Source organism: Pecten maximus, chromosome 2 (genome assembly GCF_902652985.1).
Source record: "Pecten maximus chromosome 2, xPecMax1.1, whole genome shotgun sequence".
Lineage (NCBI taxonomy): Eukaryota > Metazoa > Mollusca > Bivalvia > Pectinida > Pectinidae > Pecten > Pecten maximus.
In genome coordinates, this window is record NC_047016.1 from 5,571,704 (window position 1) to 5,594,250 (window position 22,547).

General features: G+C 37.0%; 2 protein-coding genes across 5 annotated transcripts; one reads left to right on the forward strand and one right to left on the reverse strand.

The window, feature by feature from the left end:
* Positions 1–1,612: 1,612 nt before the first annotated feature.
* Positions 1,613–7,488, reverse strand: LOC117315033. Of its 2 annotated transcripts, none has more exons than XM_033869179.1 (6): positions 7,406–7,488; positions 6,932–7,240; positions 3,408–3,507; positions 3,103–3,174; positions 2,698–2,817; positions 1,613–2,528 (listed from the first exon to the last, which is right to left on the reverse strand). In XM_033869179.1, the coding sequence occupies exons 1-6, from the start codon at positions 7,476–7,478 to the stop codon at positions 2,339–2,341; spliced, it is 864 nt and encodes a 287-aa protein (XP_033725070.1). In that variant the 5' UTR covers positions 7,479–7,488; the 3' UTR covers positions 1,613–2,338. The 2 variants fall into 2 exon arrangements, with proteins under 2 accessions (XP_033725070.1, XP_033725064.1); XM_033869173.1 differs by having other exon boundaries at positions 3,034–3,174; positions 7,406–7,486.
* Positions 7,489–8,672: 1,184 nt separating this feature from the next.
* LOC117315049 (ZZ-type zinc finger-containing protein 3-like) lies at positions 8,673–21,242 on the forward strand. Of its 3 annotated transcripts, XM_033869197.1 has the most exons (10): positions 8,733–8,834; positions 10,019–10,479; positions 11,464–11,590; positions 12,577–12,673; positions 14,466–14,561; positions 15,040–15,204; positions 18,488–18,616; positions 19,056–19,156; positions 20,456–20,608; positions 20,732–21,242. In XM_033869197.1, exons 1-9 carry the CDS (start codon positions 8,770–8,772, stop codon positions 20,601–20,603), a joined length of 1,389 nt encoding a protein of 462 aa, XP_033725088.1. In that variant the 5' UTR covers positions 8,733–8,769; the 3' UTR covers positions 20,604–20,608; positions 20,732–21,242. The 3 variants fall into 3 exon arrangements, with proteins under 3 accessions (XP_033725094.1, XP_033725088.1, XP_033725079.1); XM_033869203.1 differs by having other exon boundaries at positions 8,673–8,834; positions 10,034–10,479; positions 20,456–21,242; XM_033869188.1 differs by having other exon boundaries at positions 20,456–21,242.
* Positions 21,243–22,547: the final 1,305 nt, after the last annotated feature.

The following is a 22,547-nucleotide window of genomic DNA, read 5'->3' on the forward strand; positions in this document are numbered from 1 at the left end:
ATGCAGAATTACCAAAGGATTATTACGTGCGTTGATACTTTACAGTGACATTATATAACTGAACTTTGTGATATCAAAAAGTGACTTAAAGTAATTTCCGATGGATATATTATTTAGGACAAACACACTAACTGTGATTATTAGTTATTGTTTCCGTGGATCACATTTATACATGTGATTTTTTTGGAATTTATTTCACTGTGTCAAAGGTAATGTACGAATAGCATGTTCATTAATATTATAGTTGTGAGTATTGCCTCCAATGTTAGATTTCTATCTTAGATGTAACTCAAATTAAGGGTTATGGGTGGATTTTATCTCAATATTGTTGTATATCGTATTAGTGGATACGTATACTTGGGGGTTTGGACGTTACAACTAAACCATACATATATTTGTTATTTCATATCAGAAATATACTTGAAAAATGATACTCGATTGTGTCCGTGTAGCCAAATAGGTAGGGGATCGATGTAAAATCGAGAATTTATATACAGTCTGATGACGTTTTATGTGTGCAGGGGTATAACGTGTGATAAAGATGTAGGTGTATACGAAGAGTACGAGTTGTTGTATGTTTTTGTAGAAGGTACATTTTTGAAACGTTACGGTAAACTAGTAAAATGTATGTTAATATTTTGGTAGACATTAATTTTACGATGTTTGTTTGAACTTTGCGGATATATAGCCGCCAGGAGCTCGTAAGCGATCGATGTTAGCTATAGGCTTGTAAACATTATTTTTATTACGCAAAGAAGTTTTAGTGCCAAAACCTTTTTAATGCGTGTAGAATGTCAGGCAGTAATATTTGACATTGAAGTTTAGACTCGTACATGTCGTAAGAAAAGTTTTGTTAATGCAAACGCAAAATGGTATTTTAATATGTTTTATGTTTTCACGTTAGAATAGATAGATTGCTTTTGTTACGAAAACTATTAACTATGTATGACGTTTGTGGGGACACAAACTCTTCGAAAGAACGGGGTTGTGTAGTGAACTAGGAAATAGACAAGTTTTATATGTTATGTGTTCAAAGTTACCTAGAGTAGTTAAAGCTATACGCTATAGTCAGCCAAATCTATTCGAGTTGCTTCCCTTAGATCAGTAGTTAATTAACCCGTTTTAGGTTTACACCCTTCATTCTATATCAAGGTAAAATATAACCAAACGGTAGAACCTGAAAGTCAGTCGTTATTAGGTAGCACACGGTCCGTGGGACCAGTGGTCAGTGCCTAGGGCTATATTTGGAAATGACGAGATAGGGGTTTAGATACGCCCATATTTCGGGTTAAAGGTCAGGATTGGTCAATTGACCACATCCTCAATTCATACATATTAATTAACCCTTAGGGGATATAAAAAGACTTGCGCGTTTTGCATAAGGAGTTCTCCAGCAGCTTTCAGTCTAAACGGACTTAGTGCCGTTTGGATGTACATATTTAGGATGTGAGGACTTAGTTTTGTTTAAATGTGTGTGAACTGTTAAGTGTGAATGCGCCGGCGATAGTGTGGAAGATGGATGAAACTTCATTGGATTGTATTGTACCTTCGGGATTTTCCTGTGGATTAATAAATATAAGTAAACTTTATATCCAGTGTTGAATTATAAGTTTATATCATTTTTATATATTTTCTGATTGCGAAAATTGTTAAATTCATAATGTGATATTGGATTCTTTACTTTATGTATATGAATGGTAGGAATGATATCATAACTGTAAAAAATCATAACAATCGTTCCTTCAATTGTTAGAACTAATATTCCTGTTCGGATTTGGACAAGATACAAGCATGAGACGACTGTCTGATATTACTAAATCCAATTTGATGAAAATATACCAGTGAAGAGAATGATTTGTTCTTCCTTTGTCTGATACAAAACGGGTACCTGTCCCTAACATATTCCTCTCTATGGGTTATGTTTGCACTTCTCCTTCTCTGTGTAAATTATTATATGTCCGAGCCTTTATTTCACATGAACCTAAATATGTTTATTTATGTCATATTGAAATTTAAGAATAGAATAGTGGCGGTGTGGTTTTTAAAACTTGGTAAACCAATGTGTATTCATTCGCGTCGGATCACACTCGCAGGTAACGATGGACTGTGCGGATGGATGTATTTACATGTTTTCTTTCGTCCTAGAGAGATGTTCAACCCATAATTTTCAAGTTTCTGTTTCCACTCTCATCATGTCTGCTTTCGTTTCCATTTTTAGATACATTGTGGGCCCATTTATAGGATTTCCATCTTCTCCAAAGAATGCACAACTATCAAAGTCAAAATCTGACAATACGCGCGCTATCGTTGTCATTAACATACATGACTGTTTTGTTTTTCATGGTGTGTACTTTGGTAGTTTTTCTGCTGAAGGGGGAGTGTTATAAGGCATGCTCCACGCGAGTGGAGAGATGGGAAGTGGTCTGTGGCAGTTTGACCGTGGTCTTTGCGGTGTGACAGGCGGGTCTCGAATAGCACTGGTAGGTGACAGTTTAATCGGCGTCGATGTCAGGTTTACTCTGGCACCACTGGAAGTAAAATTACGTGTACAAAATTTTAGCATCGACAAGCAATCATGGTGTGGATATAAAATTATGTTTCAGAGTTTATGTACAGTATGCACATTATACTACATTACTGAAACAAATTAATGGTAAAAACAATTCCTTCGTGGAAGAAAACAAAATGCCGACAAACCTGTAGCACTGCATAAACGAGTCATCGGAAGATTTATATCCGGATGCATTGAAAATTTCCTCTTCCGAACTGCTACTTTCACTTTCGCTGTCGATTGAAAAGTTGTTGGATTCGTCTAATCTGAATGAACAAACATGAAAATGTCATTTTGATATACGTGTTGTATGGATGACGTGAACAATTAGAGTAATGGTGAAATCATCAAGTAGATTGGAGTACAATCCGATGTTTTATTGATAAGCCAGCTACAAATCCGACGATAAAATCATATCGATCTTTTAGACTTATAAATACGATGTTTTTTTTCTGGTTATCCTTTGGGTCGGTGTTACTTACACACTGACCACGTAATGCGAATCTTTGCTAAGTTTTCGCGGGTTGTGGAGCTGTGACAATCTTACGTACACTGGACCTGGGCGAGACTTCTCCTTCATAGAACATAAACTCAGCTCGGTCAAATCTATACATCGCTTCCGTCTGAAATGATTGAAAAAGCTTCAATTTTACTGATTTACCTTACACTTTATCCTAGGCACCATATAAATTTGAATAATGGTTTACTCTTCAGATATTCGATGCCCTGGCAGTTATCAAATTGGAGATCGGAGCACTATCCCACTATAGCACTGGGTACCCTGCAGGCAAGGTGTAAGAATTATACTTGCTGAAAAGTGTTACTATGTTTAGAGTCAATATGTGGTTACATGTACCTGTAGTATCGCCTGGTTAGTCTCCACACCAGCAAACTCAGCACTAGTATAGACAGGCTCGCAAGAGCTCCTAGACCGGCGCCCAACCATAAGGCCGAGTCTGGGATAATAAAACAGGATATAGTGTTAGTATTGGTTAAACCATAGTTTACGAATTCTTCAGGATATCACCCACAAGGCACGGAGTGCCGCGTGGGTTATACCTGAAGAACTCGTAAACTATAGTGTAACCTACTTGTATCATAGATGTGACATATTTCTTTCATCGAGAACAATGTTCAATTATCTACAATGTTAAAATGTACACTGGGCTAGCATGGGAATCTTTCACTCCTGGGTTGGTGACGCCTACTTTATTCTGATTGGCTACTGATTCTGTTAATCCAGAGTTGATGATACACATTGACACGCCTATTTGAAAATGATTGGCTATTTCTTATGTCAAACATGAGTTGGTTTTGATCTTTGATTTATCATTCTTTTTATCAAATTTTGGATTACATAATTAGCCACCCACTCACATTTTTATGCCAAGCACGCTGATTTAAATTTGAGATTTTGTAAAGAATTTTGATTTTGATTGTCTCAATGACTTTGATGACTTGAACGACGTTACTCTGTCACAAGTTCTTGACAGATATGAAATTTCTGAAAGTTTGGATTTAGGCCTAGATGACTATTCCTTTGGAAGTTTTAACGTGGAATTACCCAAAGAAGGACCGGAACCCACGGAAAACACATAATCACGTTTCGGACCGCCCGTTGATTCGAAATATATACGGGACTTTAAAATTCAAAGGAAAACAGAAATACGAGAAAAACACAAACTGGGCAAAACGTGCATGGGACAAATGGACAAAAAGCAGAGGAGATGTCCCTGGCCTTCTTACCATGAATGATTTACAGATGAACCATTATCTATCATGCTTTGTGATAGAATGTCGGCGGCAGGACGGAACAGAATATCCAGGTAACAGTCTTTACCAACTGGTATCAGGAGTACTGAGATATTTAAGAGAAAATGGTGTGATCAGCATGAACTATTTGGATACAGGAGATTTAAGATTCCAGGGTTTTCGGAAAACGCTGGACGCAAGGATGAAAGATTTGACATCGTGTGGAATCGGTGGTAGGAAAAAGGAAGCTGATCCAATTTCTCCGGAAAATGAAAACGTATTGTGGGAAAAAGAACAGTTAGGGGGTAAGTCGTCCCAATCTTTGTTAAACACTGTCTTTAATTACAAGTAAAATATAATAATTCTTGGTGTATTTTGTGGTATAGATGTGTAGTTGTAGAATAAAGATGAAGTCGTTGATCGGTGGTTCCTTTGTTTTATTGATGCGGGTGGGTATATGATGTGTCCGTTCGCAGACGGCTATAAGAGCGACAATAGTTTCAATGGAAGGCTACTCCTTTATAATGATCATCATGTGCATTGGCCAGACAGATTTCCCCTAACTTAATATGGTTATGGGGTTCGTGACCTGAAGTCTACATGTAAACACCACATTAATTATAACTACAAGAAGATAATCGGATACAACCAGTATTACATGAACATGGTATAGATAACATCCAAGTTGTTTAGAGAACCGAGGTCTATCTAATTACTGGCAAATTAACTAACATGTGTACATGTAGATATGATTATTTAGGTTCTATGTATAATTATATAAACTTTTACTGAAAACATTACAGTACATTTCGTTTCTATGCAATTTAAAAGATTTCAAATTAGATATAATTTGACATCAACCGTAAGCAAAATAGTCGAAATTAACACTTATTTTGAACAGGTAAATTTAACAGGTTAAATCAAAACTATGTAGAATTGTAAACTATTTGGTTTGCGTGGAATGGATGAACATCGTGAATTATGCGGTGAACAATTTGTGTTGGGGGCAGACGAGTTGGGAACTTTTATTGAATTTCAAGGTAGAACGTCAAAAAACTTTGCTGGCGTGTTAAATCAAAGAAAGATACAGCCAAAATGTGTGAAACATTATTCTGAGGCGAGAAGCGACCGGTCAGTCACTTTATGATCTATATGAACTTTATCTCGAAAAGGTTGGAAAAACGGGAACATTCTATAAGCGCCCGATTCAGGGAAAAGAAATGAAATTTTCCAGTCAGGTTGTCGGTGTTAACAAACTCTCGACGATTGTTAAAACGATGTGTACAAAAGCGGGGATCCAAGGAAACTTTTCCAATCATTCCGGGAAAAGAACCTGTGCCACATCACTATTCCAGAGCGGAGTAGACGAACAACTTATTATGCAACGAACTGGCCACAGGAGCACTGCAGTACGGAATTATAAGAGAACATCTTCTACACAGGAAAAGGAAATAAGTTCCCTCCTAGAACCTCCATCTAACATTGTAAAATGTATTTTCAGGATGCTCTGAGCGTTTTTGGAGCCAGTGACACAAATGAAATAAAGACTGAGATCACAGGTACGTCTAAAAGCAATGAATTAAACCTTCATGATTGTACAGTGACAATCAGTTTGAAGTGATTTGTTAAAATTGCACTGAAATAGCAATGCTCAAAGTTATTAAAATTAAATGTATCGAAAAAAAAACTGGAAAATGTGTGTTTGTTTTTAAAAGTACATGGCAACCTATTTCCCAGACAGCTTGTTACACAGTGTTATACAGTACATGATGTACTGGGGTCATTTTGCAACAGTGTATAATTACAATACTGGGAAATAGGTCATAATAAGAACCCATGTTCTTACTAGATAAAAACATGGGTTCTTACTGGAAGAGGTCAGCTCTTCATAATATAGTCCAAGGACAAGATGAATGAAATATGACACATCTATGATACAATTGATATAGGATTTGTTTTCATTTCATCCTTCAAAATAACTCAACACGCAATATTACAATTAAAATTCTCGTCGTGACATTTCATTTGACAACAAAGTTAACGATCCGTGTAAAATCTCTTTACAAATAAACAAGTATATATGACGACTGTCTTTGACGAATATATAAACTATAATCTTGAATCGGTGACGATATTTTTTTTTCGTTTTGTATCTGACAATTTATTTGACCTATAGTACAGTAATAGGACTAAGAGCTCAGACAAAACATACTTTGTCTAAAAACAAGCAACGCTAGAAGGAAGGCTGCCAATGTAAAAAAAAAAAAAATGTTTCATTGGCGGCTCGCTAAGAGATTCAAAAAAAGTTTCCCCTCGTTTAATCTGTAGTGTGGTTAATGTTTTCTGGTAAGCAGGTTTGCAGCTCCTACCGTTCCCTCGTAGTCCGGTTTTGAACGAGTCAATTAGTTCAGAGATAGAATCTGTGTCGACTGTTGCCAGCGTAATACTGGTAGCTAAAACACACTTTTCCCGATTTTTTTTTTGTTTAAAAATAGAACAGTGAATCATTTATCTTTAATTATATATCCTCATACAAAACTTTACGAAAATTTAGAATGCATGGCTTGTCGATCCTGTTAATTACTGTGAAATCAGGTGACAGTTCGGCATACAGTGAACAATACCTACCATGAACGTCAATTAGCGGTTTTCCCTGAAACATCCCAGAACTCGTTAAGGTTGTATTTCGCGCTACGTGAAATTTGTTTTGTGTCGTCAGAACTTTTTGTGTAGTGTTGTCAACAGTGTTCCTGTTGTACGATATATCCACTACGCCATGGCTATTGACACTCCATGCGGAGTTAGGGACAGACGGCTTCGCCTCCACAATGTTATGCTCTTCCACGCTGGCATGCCACATACTTGGTTCTTCATCTAGGCTACCCAGTTTCTCTAGCAGCTGTCGAATCTGTTCAACTCTTTCAACTGATTCGATTCCTGTGGAAGAAATGTGATTTTCTGAAAGCATGAACAAAAATTCCAACTTTTGACCTGAACAATAAGCATACTGTAAGTAGAATTACCGGTTCTTTTAACTTAATTTCAGTAATGATGCTTACTCATACACACAGCTAAGGACTTCTCTAAGCAACACGGACTTACCTTTTCCGGCCACAAACGGCCATGAAATTGATATGATGGAAAACGTGAACATACAACCAATCTGCAACGCCATTTTTGCATATAACGGTTACGTCACAATGACGTTACACTAGTAATGACGTTGCAATCCGTGTGCTCATTATCGTATTGAGACGTGATAGCCCAGTTTTAGGTTACGGACGGTGCAGTCATACTACGCTATATGGGTATATTGTCGAGCACGATGAGACACCGTTTTACTAGGGGTTAGCATTGTATAATTTCTTTGTGTATTTTCAGATGGTGTTCATGGCTTAATAAACACATTAAAGTATACGGAACAGAGTCCTATTTATAAGCACGGTACCATGGACATCTGTCATCTCACTATTTTCTCAGTGCATCTACTTGTATCGCCATCATCCACACATTTTTCTCGTTTAGTCGGATATCACTTAATGACCTAGAGATGCCAAGCACTTAAACGCCTAAAAGTGATATAACCTAAACGAATACGTAATGCGTATCAAATGAGTGATATCACTTAGACTTTTTAAGTGGCTTCACTTAGTCGATTTAGTAATCACTTTATACAAATAATTAAGTGATAACACTAAATGGGAAAAACTGATAAAATATGGCGCGGGAATGATGTCATAATTAAATATTTTTGCCTAGGATTTTTATTTATTTTTTTTTCCTAGGCAGAAATCGAATTTTGCTTAGGCAAAATTATTATTATTGCTAACATTATTTTTGCCTAGGCAAAAATCGAATATTGCGTAGGCAGAAATATTTTTGCGTAGGCAATATTTTATTTTTGCCTACGGTAGGCAAAAATATTTAATTATGACATCCTTCCCGCGCCATAATAAAACGGATTGCCATTGTGCAGAAACATGTAATATACATTACCTTAACGCGTTTCATTTTTTTTATTACTTGTGGCTAAAAGCACTCTAGATAGAACACGAGGCAATCTTTGGCACTGCGACAATGGATCACAATATATCGTGTCTAAATAGGCCTCTTATGGCATATATAGATCTGGAAGGTTATTACTTTTTGGCAGGTTCGTATGGCAGCGCGCCAAAATAACTACAAATTCTCTTGTCTATCTAAAAGACAGTAACAGTAGACTACTGTAGTTATATAGTAACGGATGGTTTCGGTTTAGAACTACTTCAATACTCGATGTTGCATATGCATTTGTTTTTTATTCTTCTTTGGAAACGCTGGGCTTTAGCAGAGCATGTTTTTTCTCTCTTTTATTTATATTGTTCATTAACGCGCTGAAATAGTTTACTATTTACGGGCATATTTGAGCATGAATAAAATTGTGGTCAAGGGGAGGCAACTCTGAATATGATACTCTTTCAAGATGGATGCGCCCATGGTTGACAAACAGTGTCGGAATCAAGGCATTGACAACTAAACAATGCACCTTTTGGTAAGCATGATAATGATTAAACAGAAACTGCGATTATGTATGACAACATATATCCCCACAAAACGAACCTATACTCACTATTTGTCAATACGTGTTATAATTCCGACCCATTAGACTTTTACTCCGAGTTAAGAGTTTCATTTGGCGCTAACACTTCTCCAATGTGAGAGGTTTTACACGGTGACATACTTTTGACAGGCGTCGCAGTCAGCAAAATAATATCCGATAGAAAAAGAGCCGACCAGCGGCCTCTTATGTTATAGGAGTAGCGCTAACACCAGATCTAGACATTATAATTTAAAACGAAATGTTTACGGACAAAAGTCTTGACAAGACGTTTGTCCGTCTGTAACGTCTGGAGTACATTACTTGTCGATCTAAAGGACACTCGGTTAATTAAGTACAATGTACTGGTGTACAGTATACTACAAATGTTGGCCCATTGGACCTAGTCGTGCTGAAAGTGAACAATGGATCACCTGGAACTTTGTTATAATGAGCAATGATTTTACATTAAAAGGCATCAGACATAAGATAGTGTTAAGTATTATTCATGATCTGGACACCATGCCCATGTGTCCAAGACTCTGTCATTTTGTTATAGATTTGTTACTAAAATTTAGCCCGAGTTTTCTCTGGTCCTGTCACCATGTCTGCCATGGTGTACTCGGGCTAAAACAGATTTTGCAATTTGTGATGGTTCATGAATATAGGCATTTCAACTGCATAGTCCAATAGCTAGCTTTTGTACACAACGTTGAGAGTGGTCAGCTCTTGGATGCATAGGTGCATTAATTGATGACAAAGTAAACAATATTGTACTAACTGATATGTTATATACTAAAAGCGTTGTCTACTTGAAACTTGATATTAATTTCTCTACCAGAAGTATTGCCTCATTTTTCTGGTACTTTCCATTGTAAGAATTATTTTTATTTTTGCAATTTGTACAATGTTTCCTCTAAATAAATGTGACTTGGACAAAATTTGAAAAAAAGTGATTTTGGCTACGTTAATTTACTAAGCTACAGCTCAATTGGTGCATGATTGGCAAGATTGCATATTTTATCATATGCAAGTTGGTGGTTTTCCCAACCTGATGCATGTATAGTTCAAAATCAAAATCCATTATTAGAAAACTTGTGCAATGATTGCATATTTATTCTATCATTTGTTAACAACAGGTTTAAATCTTGCAGAGAAACTTCTAAAGAATGCACAATGAGTGAAAATCTGGAGGAAAGTGATTGGAGCAGTGATGCAGCTAATGGCTTTCAGAAAGAAGACGAGACTTTTGATGAAGATGTGGACACCTATTATTTTGAATCTGATCATGTTGCATTGAAAGGAAACCCAGACTATCATACACTATTGAAGACAATCATTTTGTTGGAGTCTCAAAGAATTCAAGCTTTGAAGGATTTAGACAAATTGCATAAATGTCAAGCAGAAGCTCTAAAATATCCAATAGCATTTGTGGAAAAACTTCAGAGTGGCACAGACATTGGATTTCCAAGACGTCAACAAGTTGCCACTATCCCTAATCTCAACTGGGAAAAGTACACAAAAAATGTTGACTTTTCATCATTGGGTTTGCCAAAGCATATGACAAGACTCAAGAGACAGCTTGTTGAAGGCAGTCCAGGTACAAACGCATGACAACTGTGTATTATTCTTATATTTCATGTTTATTGGTAGATTAACACACAACAGATATATATTGTACACAGTGTTGATTGTAAATTGTAATTATCATTAATACCTTAGTAAAAGACTCATCAATGTACATGAATTCAATACTATTACTGATCACTATACGCGAGACACAGGTAAAAAGTCAACCTTAAAAGGTAGGTTTGTATAGTTAGTAGGTTTCCTCTTACCTTAACACCAGACTTGACATTCTGACATGTATATATAGGCATCTCGTAGACATCTGTCTTAGGTGAAGACTAGCAGATGAAAGTGAGATTTGTTTGTTTGTTTGCTGGCTATATTGCTCAGTGAACAGCCAGGGTCATTTTGAAGTGGGATATATGTTTGCAGTAGTTGGTGACTACCTCATTGAACAACATATAGGAGTTCTGTCGTATGGCATCTGGAGCAGTTAGGGTAAAGTGGCCTTGCCCATGGTCATAATTATGACAGCCCGTTTCTCAGCTTTCTGAGAAACACAAACAGGCACGAGTAGCTATAAGGGAGTGTTGAACTGCGTACCTCAGATCTTCATCTGAAGTTACGTGACAGGTGCTCTGACCAGCTGAGCTATGGCAGCCCTCTAAATGTTTGACTTACTGACAGTTTTAAGAGGAATGATGTACACTTACCATGGTCAGGCATGTATGAGGCTAAAATGTCATACATCTTCACATGCAGTAAAACTATGGAGATTTATCCGTTTACTGTATACATGACATGGTTGATCATGAGTTGCCCACATCATGTCTGTACAAATAGTATGTCTATCAGAGTGACCTGGGAATCTTCGTCATATGTCTGTAATAAAATCCTTCAACATTGACCAACAAATTCAGGGAGTGTTTTACAGGATTTGTATTTGATCAGTTTTGTTAATGTAATAATTAAAATGAGAGTGGAGTTGATGATATGTCTTTGTATAAATCTGCAGATAGTGATCAAATGCCTGGAAGTTCTGGTGGGTCTGAATCACAAGTGACTTTGGTGAGAGGCCGATTGAAAGATGATAGTAAATCAGCAACGTTTAATAAGCTCTGGAATGTGGAGGAACAGAAAAGGTTAGTAAACACTAGTTGATAGTGAAACATATTACCAGAAAATGCTGCAACACGTTCAACACATCAACCACTCAGATGGTCAATCTCATTTGTCAAAATATTAATCTCACGACCATAAGACGGTGGACTGTTCAAATCGTCATTATGGCTGATAGACAGAAGTTTACTATTGCTGTCTCTCAGAAGTATACAAAATCTAAAAATATAAAAAGTATACCGTTTCTGAAGTGAAACTACAAAACTATGAAAGATAAATTTTATGAAACCTGATATACGAGCTGTATCAATGCCTTTTGGTATGGAGTGGTTTGCATTTTTCATAATGTCCCAGAAAGTACTTATAAATCAAAACAAAAATTTCATGTGTAGGGTTCCAGTAGTTGTCTAAGCTGTACATATTCAAGTTTTAGAACAAGATGGCCAATATGCATTTTACAGTAAACTTATATCAGGGTATGTTTTAATTACTCTTTCTAACATTCACAGTCCACAATGATCTTTTTGATTTTTTTTTGTAATATGTTCTTCTTGCATGGCCTTTAACGTGCCTTGTTAATGTCCAATACTGGGACAGATGAGAACACTCATACAGTCATATTTTTTTTTATTATGTCATTACTTGATAAACACAACCTTTCAATAAAGGAAATAATTGAAGAGAAATACCAGAAAAGCACAGAAAAGATGAAATTAAGCCATTAAGAATCATACAGTGGTGGGTGCTAAGATGTTCATGGAAACTAAAGAATTCCAGACCTTTCGTTTTACATGTATTACAATGTATCAGCATTTTAAAATCTGATCATCCATGAAAAAGAAAGGATGGATTTAAGATAAATCATCAAAGACCAAAGGTTTTTAAATATATTTATTTGGTCAAGATTGGGAGACCTAAAAAAATAAACCTTTATGTTACTGTTGTATGACAATTTAAATCAAACACATCATGAAAGAAGCTTTTTATATATATCATGATTCAAATCCAGGTTAGAGAACTTGCTGATTCAGTACCAACCTGAGGAAGTGGAGGCCAGGCGATGGCAAAAAATTGCAGCAGCACTTGGAAACAGAACACCACAACAGGTATTAAACTCTCCTATACCAGTCCTTAACATGTGATAAACTGTCCTATATCAGTCCTAAACAGGTGATAGACCGTCCTATACCAGTCCTAAACAGGTCATATACTCTCCCATACCAGTCCTCAACAGGTGGTATACTGTCCTATACCAGTCCTAAACAGGTGATAGACCGTCCTATACCAGTCCTAAACAGGTCATATACTCTCCTATACCAGTCCTCAACAGGTGATATACTGTCCTATACCAGTCCTAAACAGGTGATATACTGTCCTATACTAGTCCTAAACAGGTCATATACTCTCCTATACCAGTCCTAAACAGGTGATAAACTGTTCTATACCAGTCCTAAACAGGTGATATATTGTCCTTTACCAGTCCTCAACAGGTGATATACTGTCCTATACCAATACTAAACAGGTGATATACTGCCCCATACTAGTCCCAAAGAGGTGATATACATGTACTGTCCCATACCAGTCCCAAACAGGTGATATTCTGTCCCACACCAGTCCTAAACAGGTGATAAAGTGTCCCATACCAGTCCTTTACAGGTGATAAACTGTCCCATACAAGTCCCAAACAGGTGATATACTCTCCCATACCAGTTCTCCACAGGTCATATACTGTCCTATACCAGTCCTAAACAGGTCATATACTCTCCTATACCAGTCCTAAACAGGTGATATACTGTCCTTTACCAGTCCGAAACAGGTGATATACTGTCCCATACCAATCCTAAACAGGCGATAGACTCTCCAGTACCAGTTCTAACAGGTAATAGACTCTCCAGTACCAGTTCTAACAGGTAATAGACTCTCCAGTACCAGTTCTAACAGGTAATAGACTCTCCAGTACCAGTTCTAACAGGTAATAGACTCTCCAGTACCAGTTCTAACAGGCGATAGACTCTCCAGTACCAGTTCTAACAGGTAATAGACTCTCCAGTACCAGTTCTAACAGGTAATATACTCTCCCAATTAGTCCATAACAGGTAATACATGTATACCCTTCCATAATAGATTCCCCATCGAGTAATGTACATGATAAGCTTGTTTATAGGCACTCAGCAGTATTTTGGAATATAATTAAGAATAACTTTTTAACATGCTACATGTATAGCTACAATTTCACAAATTGCCCTGTTAAGAAATTGCTATCTAGTTACACAAGGTAAACTGGGATTTTATGAAGAAAAAAGAAGTTTTTGGAGGTAACAATATACGCCAAATATATGAGGTTTCATATGTATACTAATCATTACAGAAGGAATACAAGCATACTTATAAGGGAGTTTTCATGAGGTAATGGTACAATATAATTTCATTGAAAACAACTTGATAGACTCTGCTGAACATGTAACGATGTTGTGATCTGCCAATTATTTTAGTATACGTAATTACTGGTATACTGTGTCAGTATATTGCACAGAGATACAATCTTATACAATGTCATACATACTTTTCTCCGATGGAATTTACAATATCCTCATATAACCACTGTTTAGAAATCTTACCAATACAATATTTCTCTGTATCATAGTCCTCAAAGCCCCTCCTCAACCAAGCATTTGTCCTAACTGTATGTAAGTTGTACAATAATACTTACCAGGTAAGCGACACATTACGAAAGAGACAGTTTGTAATTCAAATAATTAATCTTAACAAACTATAACTAAGACGCATATCTTTCATTTACAAGTTCATGTATTGTACAGGGAAGTGGTACTACCTACACATCTGGTATGTACAGAGTATTATTCATAACTGATTGATCTCAAAATTTGTCTGTTTTAGGTGGCAAGTCGGGTGCAGAAATACTTCATCAAGTTGGCTAAGGCTGGTTTACCTATTCCAGGGAAGTTGCCTAATCTTGCCACACATTCAAAAAAGGTGTCCGACTGAACTTTTTGTAACATTTCAGTGTGATATTTTGTTGTATCTGATACATGTAACTGACACTATCTAGGGAGATATCACAATTACATGAATTATAATAGAAATTATACTGATTTTCTAGATTTCCTTTTGCCAAAGCAATACCATAAATCTACTGATGAGCTGATTATGATTGAATGATGTAAATGGAGATATGTTTTACCTTTAAATGAAAATTATCGTAAAAAGTGAGTGTCCCTCCAATGTATATAGGTTGTTTTACTTTTAGGTAGCTGTCACATTTGTCATTGATAAAAGTTCTTGTTATAAGTTAACTGTGTTAAGTCTGTGTACAAAACGTCCAGACATCTGTCATTATTTGCTTTTCTCACCACTGCTGGGTATATGAAAAACAATAAGTCTGTTATAAATCAGCTGTTGTGCAGTTATCATTATGAAAAGAAGTATAACATCTCTAACAATGCGTTTTCAGTCAGCTCATCGCCACCATCGGTTCCATAAGTTTTACCACCAGCAGTCCACATTCCTCTCTTCCCATGAGCCACCTGTGTACATGTCCGACGACGAATCAAAAGATGACTTCATGTGTGACGATTCTAGTAACATCGTTCCCGACACATATACCCCGGACATTTCTGTAGGTTTTACCAGAAGTACAGTAATGTGTGTATGTAATATGATGGTTCATGGATATGGGCATTTCACCTGCATAGTCCAATAGCTAGCTTTTGTGGCTGTGTGGTTGAGTGTTGTGTCCATGTACCGTAGTTAAGCAACGTTGAGCATGGTCAGCTCTTGACCACTCCATTGTTCCCCCAGTGCACGTTACGGTATGTCAGAAACAAATACCCTGGACTTTTCTATAAGTTTTACCAGTAGTAATGTACATGTGTATTTGTGTCGCAAACACATACATGCACCCCACGCATTTCTGTAAGTTTTACCAGTAGTAATGTGTGGATGTGTGTCAGAAACACATACCCCGGACATTTCTGTAAGTTTTACCAGTAGTAATGTGTGTCAGAAACACAATATTACCCTGGACATTTCTTAAGTTTTACCAGTAGTAATGTGTGGATGTGTCAGAAACACATACCCTGGACATTTCTGGAAGTTTTACCAGTAGTAATGTGTGTCAGAAACACATACTCCGGACATTTCTGTAAGTTTTACCAGTAGTAATGTGTGTCAGAAACAAATACCCTGGACATTTCTGTAAGTTTTAGCAGTAGTAATGTGTGGATGTGTCAGAAACATATACCCCGACATTTCTTAAGATTTACCAGTAGTAATGTGTGTATGAGTGTCAGAAACATATACCCTGGACATTTCTGTAAGTTTTACCAGTATAGTAATGTGTGTCAGAAACACATACCCCGGACATTTCTGTAAGTTTTACCAGTATAGTAATGTGTGTATGTGTGTCAGAAACACATACCCCGGACATTTCTGTAAGTTTTACCAGTAGTAATGTGTGTATGAGTGTCAGAAACACATACCCCGGACATTTCTGTAAGTTTTACCAGTTGTAATGTGTGTATGTGTGTCAGAAACACATACCCTGGACATTTCTGGAAGTTTTACCAGTAGTAATGTGTGTATGTGTGTCAGAAACATATACCCCAACATTTCTGTAAGTTTTAGCAGTAGTAATGTGTGTCAGAAACATATACCCCGACATTTCTGTAAGTTTTACCAGTATAGTAATGTGTGTATGTGCGTCAGAAACACATACCCCAGACATTTCTGGAAGTTCTTGCAATGTATGTGTTCCAAGACATATATATACCCAAAACATTTTTTGTAGTGTATGTTTGTGTGTCCTGGACATATATACCCCATTTTTAGCCCACCATCATCAGATGGTGGGCTATTCAAATCGCCCTGCGTCCGTATTCCGTCGTCCGTCCGTCCGTCCGTAAACAATTCTTGTTATCGCTATTTCTCAGAAAGTACTGAAGGGATCTTTCTCAAATTTCATATGTTGGTTCCCCTTGGTGCCTAGTTATGCATATCGCGTTTTGAGACCAATCACAAAACAACATGGCCGACAGACAGCCATCTTGGATTTTGACAATTGAAGTTTGTTATCGCTATTTCTCAGAAAGTACTGAAGGTATCTTTCTCAAATTTCATATGTAGGTTCCCCTTGGTGCCTAGTTATGCATATTGCGTTTTGAGACCAATCGCAAAACAACATGGCCGACAGGCAGCCATCTTTGATTTTGACAATTGAAGTTTGTTATCGCTATTTCTCAGAAAGTACTGAAGGGATCTTTCTCAAATTTCATATGTAGGTTTCCCTTGTTGCCTAGTTATACATATTGCGTTTTGAGACCAATCGCAAAACAACATGGCCGACAGGCAGCCATCTTGGATTTTGACAATTGAAGTTTGTTATCGCTATTTCTCAGAAAGTACTGAAGGGATCTTTCTCAAATTTCATAGGTAGGTTCCCCTTGCTGCCTAATTATGCATATCACATTTTGAGACCAATCGCAAAACAACATGGCCGACAGGCAGCCATCTTGGATTTTGACAATTGAAGTTTGTTATCGCTATTTCTCAGAAAGTACTGAAGGGATCTTTCTGAAATTTCATATGTAGGTTCCCCTTGGTACCTAGTTATGCATATTGCGTTTTGAGACCGATCGGAAAACAACATGGCCGACAGGCAGCCATCTTGGATTTTGACAATTGAAGTTTGTTATCGCTATTTCTGAGAATGTACTGAAGAGATCTTTCTCAAATTTCATATGTAGGTTCCCCTTGGTGCCTAGTTATGCATAAAGCATTTTGAGACCTATCGGAAAACAACATGGCCGACAGGCAGCCATCTTTGATTTTGACAATTGAAGATTATCGCTATTTCTCAGAAAGTACAGAAGGGATCTTTCTCAAATTTCATATATATGTTCCCCTTGGTGCCTAGTTATGCATATTGCATTTTGAGACCAATCGGAAAACAACATGGCCGAAAGGCAGCCATCTTGGATTTTGACAATTGATGTTTGTTATCGCTATTTCTCAGAAAGTAATGAAGTGATCTTTCTCAAATTTCATATGTAGGTTCCCCTCGGTGCCTAGTTATGCATATTGCATTTTGAGACCTATTGGAAAACAACATGGCCGACAGGCAGCCATCTTTGATTTTGACAATTGAAGTTTGTTATCGCTATTTCTCAGAAAGTATTGAAGGGATCTTTCTCAAATTTCATATGTAGATCCCCTCGGTGCCTTGTTATGCATATTGCATTTTGAGACCAATAGGAAAACAACATGGCCGACAGTCAGCAATCTTGGATTTTGACAATTGAATTTTGTTATCGCTATTTATCAGAAATGGCTGAAGGGATCTTTCTGAAATTTCATTTGTAGGTTGCCCTCTGTGCCTAGTCATGCATATTGGATTTTGAGACCAGTCAGAAAACAACCTGGCCGACAGGCAGCCATCTTGTATTTTGACAATTGAAGTTTGTTATCGCTATTTTACAGAAGGTACTGGAGGGATCTTTCTCAAATTTCATATGTAGGTTCCCCTTTGTTCTGTCGTATTGCATTTTGGGACCAATCCGAAAGCAACATGGCCGACAGACAGTCATTATCGCTAAATCTTAAATTTTATATATAGGTTCCCCTTGTTTGAAAAGTACTAGAGGGCTGTTTCTGAATTTACACAGATTAGTAAGACTTAGAGGAAGGGAAAAGTAGAGAAAAGATCAATCTGACATGGAACCTATAAAGATCATTCAATGGTGGGCGCCAAGATCCCTCTGGGATCTCTTGTTCTTTTTGCTCTCATTATTTTGCAGTTGAAGGAAATTAAATATGATTGCATGCATGGATCCATTTTTGAAAACCTTAGTTTTGTAAATTTGTACCTGCTATGATTGTCTTGGTTTTGATTACGACTATTTTAGGATGACGAGAGTGTGCCATCAGATTTGAGGGAGTCAGATGAATACAAAGAACTAATGAGACTTAAACGTCTCCGTGTGGAAACAGTTCAGGGCAGGAATGGGATTCCTCCTCAACATATTGGTTTTAAGGTACAGTATATATCAGACAAACGAAAAGACAACACTTTATAGGGCTATTTCAGTATCCCATTGGAGGACTCAAGTAAAAATGTTTTTAACTTTTACGCACTGTGGATGTGGGAGATTATGGTAGTGTTTGATTACCTCTTGTTATTTGTGATGTCTATTTGATTCCTCCAGTTGGGTAGATATTTACAGAATAGACCTTATTTCCAGCTCCTCCTGAAGGTAGTCATTTCAGGTCCATTTTATTGTGAAAGTATTCATGTCCTCTTGGTCATCACATCACCATTTTGAGAATAGGTTTTATCTCTTCATGTTTATTTTTGGTACACTTGTTCATATCTCAAATCTTTTATTTGAAAGTTATAGGTAATTTATTTTGAAGATAGTATTTTTTATTTATGAGTTTTTTTATATTAATCTAAACCATTCATTTTTTGTACAGTGTGACCGTTGCCAGTGTGAACCCATTGTTGGCACCAGGTGGCACTGTACTGACTGTGTTCTGGAAGAAGCTGTGGACTTTTGTGACATGTGTGTGGAGAGGTACTAATTTAAAACTACTTTTAATTGTTGATTAATTCCATTGTGACCATAGAAATGGCTATGAAGAATGTATTTTTGTAGATAAATGAATGCTGTTGCATGGTTCCGAACTTCAAATGGTCATGGAAATTATAATATTTTAAAAAAAAAGATAAATTAAGCTAACCTTTTTTTATAAGTTATATTTCTGGAGTGGGTTGGAGATTTTGGTATATTTCATTCATGCTTCTCAATCGTAAAAAAATACCCAAGTTTCCACCCCACTCGAAGAAATATTACTTCTTCAAAAACAAGGACGATCGTCTTCATTTGTGACTTTATTTCTCACCTTTACAGATCTGGTTTCAGTTTAGTGATCTACTTGATCACCCTATTATTATAACTCGCTGAAGAATATAATTCCACATATAGGATACAGTTTTGAGGAAAGCATAATGTAAATAAATATAACATTTGTTATGCTCCAACAATTTAATGTTAACATTTTAAGATGGAAATTATAATTTCTACCACTAAAAAAATTACGAAAAGGGTCCACATTATAATTTCATCGGCAAAACATCTGTCACAATATGGCAATGTTCGCTGTTGTGGTTGAGATTGTAGGCCGAAGTCTACCTGTTGTGGTTGAGATTGTAGGCCGAAGTCTACCTGTTGTGGTCGAGATTGTAGGCCGAAGTCTACCTGTTGTGGTCGAGATTGTAGGCCCAAGTCTACCCGTTGTGGTTGAGATTGTAGGCCCAAGTCTACCCGTTGTGGTTGAGATTGTAGGCCCAAGTCTACCTGTTGTGGTCGAGATTGTAGGCCCAAGTCTACCCGTTGTGGTCGAGATTGTAGGCCCAAGTCTACCCGTTGTGGTTGAGATTGTAGGCCCAAGTCTACCTGTTGAAACTGTTTCGGACATTGACAATAACATCTTTACTGCCAGGATCAATGTCTGTTATATTCAGTCACAGTTACAGTCAGAAAATATTCAGATACATTCTTTTTGTACATTAAAATAAAAAAAAATTGTAATGATTTAATATTAATTGCAAGATACATCAAAGGCCGTTTTGATTTGGTCAAGATTGAGTGAAGATATCAAAATTGTTATTTTCACTAGTGTCACTGGAGTGAAAATAAAGCTTAATTTTTTCAGCATAATGAAAAATGTAATAAATATATCTCTTAACAAGTATACTTCTAAGGAGCAAACTATAAGGTGTGATCATGAAAAACTCTTCAACCTTTTTCTATGTTTTCAAAATCCTTATTTTAAAGTTTATTATTAAATGTGAATGATCTTTATTTTCTCAGTAATTTTGAAACCAAGAAACACAACTCTAGTCATCGATTAAAACCAATCAGTGTGCCAGAAACAGCAGCATTGGTGGACACAGATTACACAACCTTCACGCCAGGAGACTACAATTACCTAGACTCCAACTACATGCCTGCTAACTGATGGATGTCTAGCTGAATGTTACCATAATGGATACACGACCACGGATGTCTAGCTGAATGTTACCATAATGGATACACGACCACTGATGTCTAGCTGAATGTTACCATAATTGATACACGACCATGGATGTCTAGCTGAATGTTACCATAATTGATACACGACCACTGATGTCTAACTGAATGTTACCATAATTGATACACGACCATGGATGTCTAGCTGAATGTTACCATAATTGATACACGACCACTGATGTCTAACTGAATGTTACCATAATTGATATACGACCACTGATGTCTAACTGAATGTTACCATAATGGATACACGGCCACTGATGTCTAGCTGAATGTTACCATAATGGATACACGGCCACTGATGTCTAACTGAATGTTACCATAATTGATACACGACCACTGATGTCTAACTGAATGTTACCATAATTGTTACATGATCAATATTTCAATACTTGAAACTGACATTGAGGATTGTCCTCTCTGGGAACAAAAGATAAACGCTACCAGAAAGCATGAAAAAATGAGGCACTTTGATATTTTGAATAACTGTGAAAGAATTTCGCACGTTTCATTGTTTTTTGTCCTTCAATGAATATATGACTTGATTATAAACATGTTCTTTATGACACCTTTTGTTTTGTTTTTATCTGCTGTATCAAAGCACGAGATATTGCATGTCATTATGGATAATCAACATTACCAAAACATATAATATATTTCCACTTTGAGCTCAAGTGTTATACATGCATGTAGTCTGTTCAAATCGTCTCATGTCCGTGGTCCGCCTGTGGGTAAACAATCCTTATCGCTTTTTCGCGACAAGTTTGGAGGGATGTTTCCAAAACTTCACATGCAAGATCCTCTTGGTCCCTATTGTTGTCCATTAAATTTTGAGTCTGGTTTTGACAGTTGGAAGTTTGATTTTGCTATTTCTTAAGTAGTACTGAAGGGATGTTTCTCCAACTTAACATATCTGTTCCCATTGGTTCCTGTTATATTTTGCATCTAAAAACAATTGGCCAACAGGTGGCCATCTTGGATCCTGTCGGTTAATTTTCTTTTATATTTTTAGCCCACCATCATCAGATGGTGGGCTATTCAAATCGCCCTGCGTCCGTGGTCCGTCGTCCGTCCGTCCGTCCGTCCGTCCGTCCCTCCGTCCGTCCGTCCGTCCCTCCGTCCGTAAACAATTCTTGTTATCGCTATTTCTCAGAAAGTACTGAAGGGATCTTTCTCAAATTTCATATGTAGGTTTCCCTTGGTGCCTAGTTATGCATATTGCGTTTTGAGACCAATCTGAAATCAACATGGCCGACAGGCAGCCATCTTGGATTTTGACAATTGAAGTTTGTTATCGCTATTTCTGAGAAAGTACTGAAGGGATCTTTCTCAAATTTCATATGTAGGTTCCCCATGGTGCCTTGTTATGCATATTGCATTTTGAGATCAATCGGAAAACAACATGGCCGACAGGCAGCCATCTTGGATTTTGACAATTGAAGTTTGTTATCGCTATTTCTGAGAAAGTACCGAAGGGATCTTTCTGAAGTTTCATATGTAGGTTTCCCTTGGTGCCTAGTTATGCATATTGCGTTTTGAGACCAATCCGAAAACAACATGGCCGACAGGCAGCCATCTTGGATTTTGACAATTGAAGTTTGTTATCGCTATTTCTGAGAATGTACTGAATGGATCTTTCTGAAATTTCATATATAGGTTCCCCTTGGTGCCTAGTTATGCATATTGCATTTTGAGACCAATCGGAAAACAACATGGCCAACAGGCAGCCATCTTGGATTTTGACAATTGAAGTTTGTTATCGCTATTTCTGAGAAAGTACTGAAGGGATCTTTCTCAAATTTCATATGTAGGTTCCCCTTGGTGCCTAGTTATGCATATTGTGTTTTGAGACCAATCGGAAAACAACATGGCC

Coding starts and splice junctions, on each gene's coding strand:
- LOC117315033 (XM_033869173.1), bottom strand. CDS start 7,478: ATGGCGTTGCAGATTGGTTGTATGTTCACGTTTTCCATCATATCAATT. Junction 3,175..3,407: donor CTAACCAGGCGATACTACAG/GTACATGTAACC, acceptor CAATCATTTCAG/ACGGAAGCGATGTATAGATT. Junction 2,529..2,697: donor TCGTTTATGCAGTGCTACAG/GTTTGTCGGCAT, acceptor TTTTACTTCCAG/TGGTGCCAGAGTAAACCTGA.
- LOC117315049 (XM_033869188.1), top strand. CDS start 8,770: ATGCGCCCATGGTTGACAAACAGTGTCGGAATCAAGGCATTGACAACT. Junction 8,835..10,018: donor ACTAAACAATGCACCTTTTG/GTAAGCATGATA, acceptor TGTTAACAACAG/GTTTAAATCTTGCAGAGAAA. Junction 10,480..11,463: donor GCTTGTTGAAGGCAGTCCAG/GTACAAACGCAT, acceptor ATAAATCTGCAG/ATAGTGATCAAATGCCTGGA.